This window comes from Parasteatoda tepidariorum, chromosome 9 (genome assembly GCF_982258835.1).
Source record: "Parasteatoda tepidariorum strain Cologne lab strain chromosome 9, Ptep-v5.0, whole genome shotgun sequence".
In the NCBI taxonomy this organism is placed as follows: domain Eukaryota; kingdom Metazoa; phylum Arthropoda; class Arachnida; order Araneae; family Theridiidae; genus Parasteatoda; species Parasteatoda tepidariorum.
Genome location: NC_141763.1, coordinates 101931229 through 101936428, shown reverse-complemented (window position 1 = coordinate 101936428; position 5200 = coordinate 101931229). Strand labels below are relative to the sequence as shown.

The following is a 5200-nucleotide window of genomic DNA, read 5'->3' as shown; positions in this document are numbered from 1 at the left end:
AACTTCTGAAGTCCATCTGAAGAACTCAAAGGATGATTGGCCGATGACAGTAGCTAATATTAATGAAGAGGAAGTTGAAAAAGAAAAACGAAAGACTGTTGTTTCGGCTATCAATATAGACTCGGAATCCATTGTAACTACTTTAGCATCCAGAATTTCGAATTTTTTAAGATAATCAGAGTTATAGCATGGGTGTTACGCTTTCACCCGAAAGCTAAAGATTTAAGAAAGAATGTTGATTTAACGCAAGAAGAAATAACAAATGGAACAAAAGACTCTTTTGCGTTCAGTGCACAAGGAATGTTTTTACGACGAGGAAGGCAAAAATTCTTTGAAAAACTTTCAAGTGTTTTCAGATTATGAGGAGATACTTCGATTAAAGTCTAGACTTTTGAATGAAGATGAAACCCCTGAATTCATTGCTCCTTTTATTCTTCCATCAAAGCATCTTGTTGTCACACGAGTTATTGAACAAGAACACCTATTGAATAAACATGCAGGAACGTCCATTCTTCTAACAATCTTAAGAGAGAGATTTTGGATTATAAAAGGTAGAAGAACTGTTCGCTCCGTTATTAGAGGATGTGTCACCTGCAAGAGACAAAAAGTTAAAAATCTTGAAGTACCATTTTCACTTCTGCCTAGATTATCGGCTAGATTATCGAACTAGATTATCGGCTGTATTCGAAGTGACCGGTGTCGATCTAGCCGGACCTTTGACCAAGACTAATAAGAAGGTTTGGATCGTCCTTTTCTCCTGTGCTGTGTATAGAACTGTTCACTTAGAGCTGATACCTTCTCTTAGCACAAACGCTTTTGTTCAAGCATTACGGCGATTTATTGCCAGAAGAAGTAGAGTATCTACACTATACTCAGACAATGGTACCAATTTCACTGGCCTCAACGCCTCCTTGAAGCGCCTTGATTGGACCAAAATCATGAAAGAATTTGAAGTTTCACAAATCCAATGGAAATTTAATCCACCCTCCGCCCCATGGTGGGGAGGATTCTGGGAAAGATTAATCGGAATTCTCAAAGATCTCTTTAGAAAAAACTTGGGACGGTCATCTCTGACTCATGTGGAACTGTCAACTCTTGTTTATGAATGTGAATCGACCACGAACAATAGACCTATGACTTATGTGTCTGAAGAACCAGATTTGAGAGCTTTAACACCATCTTCATTCCTTCATGACCTCCCTACTAACGACGTAGCCGAATTAGACAAAATTGACAAAACTAGTTTAGGCAATAGATACAGATATGTTCAAAGATTGAGAGAAAGACTAAAAGAAAGATTCAGGACCGAATATTTAGGTTTCTTGCGTTCATCTGTTTCCAAGAGACTTGGCCAAATAAATATTGGAGACATCGTCTTGATTGGCAGAGAAGACAGAAAACGAATTTTCTGGCCGTTAGGAAAAGTTATTAAGCTCTTCCCTGGAAGAGATGGACGAGTCAGACTAGTTAAACTGAAAACGAGTAAGGGAACTCTATTAAGACCAATTCAAAGACTGCATCCGTTAAAGATCACCGATAATGCCAGAAATATTGACTGTGAGACTTTAACTTGACTTTATGTTTTGGACATGTAACTTTTTTACATAGTTAACCTTATGTTTTTGAAAAAACATTACTATGTGTTTGATTATTATCTCTTTATCTTTGAATTTTTTGAATTAATATTTCTTGTAACATTTATTGATAATTGTTTGTTTAAGATATTTTTAGTATTTTTCAGTAGAATGTTCAGATTTTTGTTAATTTTGCGTCGCAAACTCAATCGGGGAGAATATAGCGCCATCTACGGTAAGAGCTTTATCTTTTGAGTGGCATCAGTGTCACTTGTAAATAGAACAGAGATGAGAGGTAGAAATAACTTGTCTGAACGAAAATGTTAATAGTTGGATGTTTTGTATAATATGTAAATAGATCTTTATTAAATCGTCCACCAAATGAAACTTCTTGATCTTCTACTTCCTTCAGTCGTCTCATATTTATTGCCGACGGTTCTTGTATCCGACACATGTTTTAAATAAGTTTCTTCAAATAAGTGTTATTCATAATTATAAATGTTCTACTGTGATCTTAATTTGTAAAACGGCTGTGACATTTATGTTCTGCCACTCAACCAAAACTAATCTAATATGGATAGAAAACCAAAATTTGGAGAAGCGCCCACTTTCAATAATTCACTAGCACCATTATTAAATACGAGTAATCAATTTTCAGATTCGGATGCTTACAATCCAGATGAGACTGTCGAAGAGCAAGGAGATCAGGGGTCAACCCCATTTTCAAAAGACGTAGGCAATTGTTATAGAGGGCAATTCCGAGATTATACTCTTAAAGACGCATATAGAAGATTTCGATTCGGATACTTAGTGAATAAGTTAACGAATATAGTTAATAAAAGAAATGACAAAGGTAACTACTATCGACCTAAAGATCTAACAGACAGCTTTGAAAGCATAGTAATAGAACTAAATCAAATAGTAAATAAATTATAAGCATGTAACTGTAACTGTAGCTTGTAATAAAAGAATCCAAACCAATCTAGTTACGCTAGATGTTAAGGATCTAAGCCAAATTCTAAAGAACATTGAGTTCTACAGCAAAAGCTAATTCAAAACAACAAACTGATAGAAGACCTTAAAAATAAAGCTACTCAAGAAATCGTATGCTGAGGTAACTAAGCAAGTAGGTAAAAGGACTTTATTATTAATTTATTAATTTGCCTATACCGGCTCAAAAGGACAAACGTGAGTTAATTGATCTCCTGAGCGCACTGCCTACGACAGCCTCAATGGATAAACTACACGTTAACCCCACAATATCATTATTGACTGCAGCACTGAAAACGATAAAAAAAACCATCTAATCCAAGATTTGAACCAAAACGATTTTAAAGTTGTTATACCAAAACAAAGACGGCAGAACATCATTGTCACAAATGTTCCAATACACATAACTAAAGATAATCTATTTGATAAAATACATTGTGAACTAAACACCAATCAGGTTGACTTCCCCATAAAATTATTCAAAATAAACAAACACAGGAGTAACCCAAACTTACAGCATTGGGTAGTTTCAGTAACTAAGATTTCGGCTAATATACGCTGCAAAAAACAACACTTATTTTTCGGCCTATCCAGATCAAATATTTCTAAATTTAACAATGTTACAAGGTGCAATAATAGCCAACATTTTTAATCATAAAGAACTACACTGCACTAATAATCCAATTGGTATGCACTGTGCATGTGTTCACCATACTCAAAGCTGTAAGAAAAAGGACTCCTGCGTACCTTACAACTGTCACTACGTTAATCTGTGGAACTCACCAAATCAAAGGACTGGATACCCCTAGATATCTTTCATAAAGGTAACGATTACTACTGCCCTACCTATCACCAAGTTAAATACGGTTTATCAGTTATATTGTGCAGCTTTATTGTATATTTAGAGTTTTATTTGTTTTATTGTTATCAGAGTTTTATTGTGCTGAGGCTAACAGTGATCAACAAAATATGCCATTAGAAACAAGCGTTGTTTCAAAATCTGAGATGCACAAAATTTATTTTGATAATTTTTCCTCATCCTATAGTTAATTCAAAATTTTGAAAGAAAAGGGTTTCTCTACATATGTCACAGCTCGCGAAAATCCCATACGCGAATATGCATCGTATTCCTATACGTGATTCCTACATGTGGTATAAAATGGAAAGACAATGCTGTGATAACAATTGTTACTAACAACGGTACTATTTCGCCCCTTGTAAATGCCAAACGATGCAGTCGCTCAGAAAGAAAAGAAGTTGTAATTTCACAACTCAACGTTATTTCGGATTACAATAAGCATATGGGTAGACCTGCTACCTACATGTCCTACATCTAGACCTACATGAAAATGCATAGCTAAATACCGTATCAGAGTCAAGGTAAGAAATGGTGTTGGCCATTATTTACAAACATCATTGATAGCGTTATAGTAAATTCTACTAAACTCAGCGGCGCGAGAGTCCATAGAGGGCCAAGGCCTACTGTGCCCATCTCAGTTTTCTTGACCTTGGGCTCTTGGATGCAGGAGCAGATGTTCCGGTTAGGTGGTCAGCCGAACGCGAAGTGATTAGTTCCCAAGCATGCTTGGGTACTCATTTATCGACCCACTGAAGGGATGAAAGGCTGAGTCAACCTTGCCCAGCCAGAGAATTGAAGCCAGGACCTGTGGCATGGAAGCGCGAAGGGGGGTAATGCCTGCCGCCTCCACGTGGTGCCCCCTGGATACCTAAATGGCAGGCGAACATACATGATGAGTGAACAAAAAGCCTTTGATACGGCATCATCCGTCGCGCCGGTCAACAAGGGATGCGTTCAGGAATTAGGCAGAGGTTCCTGTTCGAAAAGTCTTGTACAGTCTCCAGTAGTATATGGTAAGCCCACGGGTGAACCCAGTGCTAATACCGCTGCTTTGCAGTCTGCTTCGGAAGCTGGTGAAGCGTCCAAAGGTGCAGGCCCTTCCTCTGTAGGAGTCTCTGGTCCACAGAGGCACTCGGGGGACAGTGTGTCTGGTACCATTGGATTGTCCAAGAGCCGGAAAAAGGAGTTAAGGAAAATGAGGGCCATGGCGGCGTGTGGATGAGCTAAGAGACTTAGGTCTTCTGGTGCAACTCCATCTCCCAATGCGCTAACCCCAAAAGAAAAGAAGCCCATGGAGGATGCTGTTCCTGGCAGGAACGCCCAATCCAGCGGAGTGGTTCCCCCCAGAGTGGATAGCCGATTTGGAGAGGGCGATCCAACCGGGGGCCTCCAATTATAAGCCTTTGCATGTGCAACCGAGTCTACCAAGATAGCTATAGTCCTGGAGGACTTTCCTTCTGCCAAGCTTTCTCTGGAAGACTCTAATAACATCTTAAAGGAAAACTTAGAGCGGACTGACGCCATTCCTGGTGGCGAAAGACTGCCTGAAATTTACAGCAACCACCTCCAAAGAGGAGCGCTTACATTACAATGCAATGAGTTTACTGTAGGGTGGATCAAAAGCCACTTCAACAACAAAGCCTTGGGTAACCTCATGCTCAAGGTCATAGGTGCAAACGAGCTACCCAAGCCCGTGAAGTTTGCTTTTAAAACGAAAGAGCAACTCTCCGATCAAAGCACCTTTTTATAGCGTCTTCAGAGACTAAACCCAGGGTTG

The 5200-nt window shown here is 38.8% G+C and overlaps 1 protein-coding gene across 1 annotated transcript; it reads left to right on the top strand.

The window, feature by feature from the left end:
- Positions 1–262: 262 nt before the first annotated feature.
- On the top strand, positions 263–1574 carry LOC122273788 (uncharacterized). The gene is made up of 2 exons (XM_043057791.2): positions 263–551; positions 646–1574. The coding sequence occupies exons 1-2, from the start codon at positions 263–265 to the stop codon at positions 1572–1574; spliced, it is 1218 nt and encodes a 405-aa protein (XP_042913725.2).
- The last annotated feature ends 3626 nt before the right edge of the window (positions 1575–5200 follow it).

Excerpts from the sequence above, each read along its gene's own strand:
- LOC122273788 (XM_043057791.2), top strand. The coding sequence starts at position 263 with ATGGAACAAAAGACTCTTTTGCGTTCAGTGCACAAGGAATGTTTTTAC. Across the intron at positions 552-645 it reads GAGATTTTGGATTATAAAAG|ATTATCGGCTAGATTATCGA; the intron begins GTAGAAGAACTG and ends ACTTCTGCCTAG.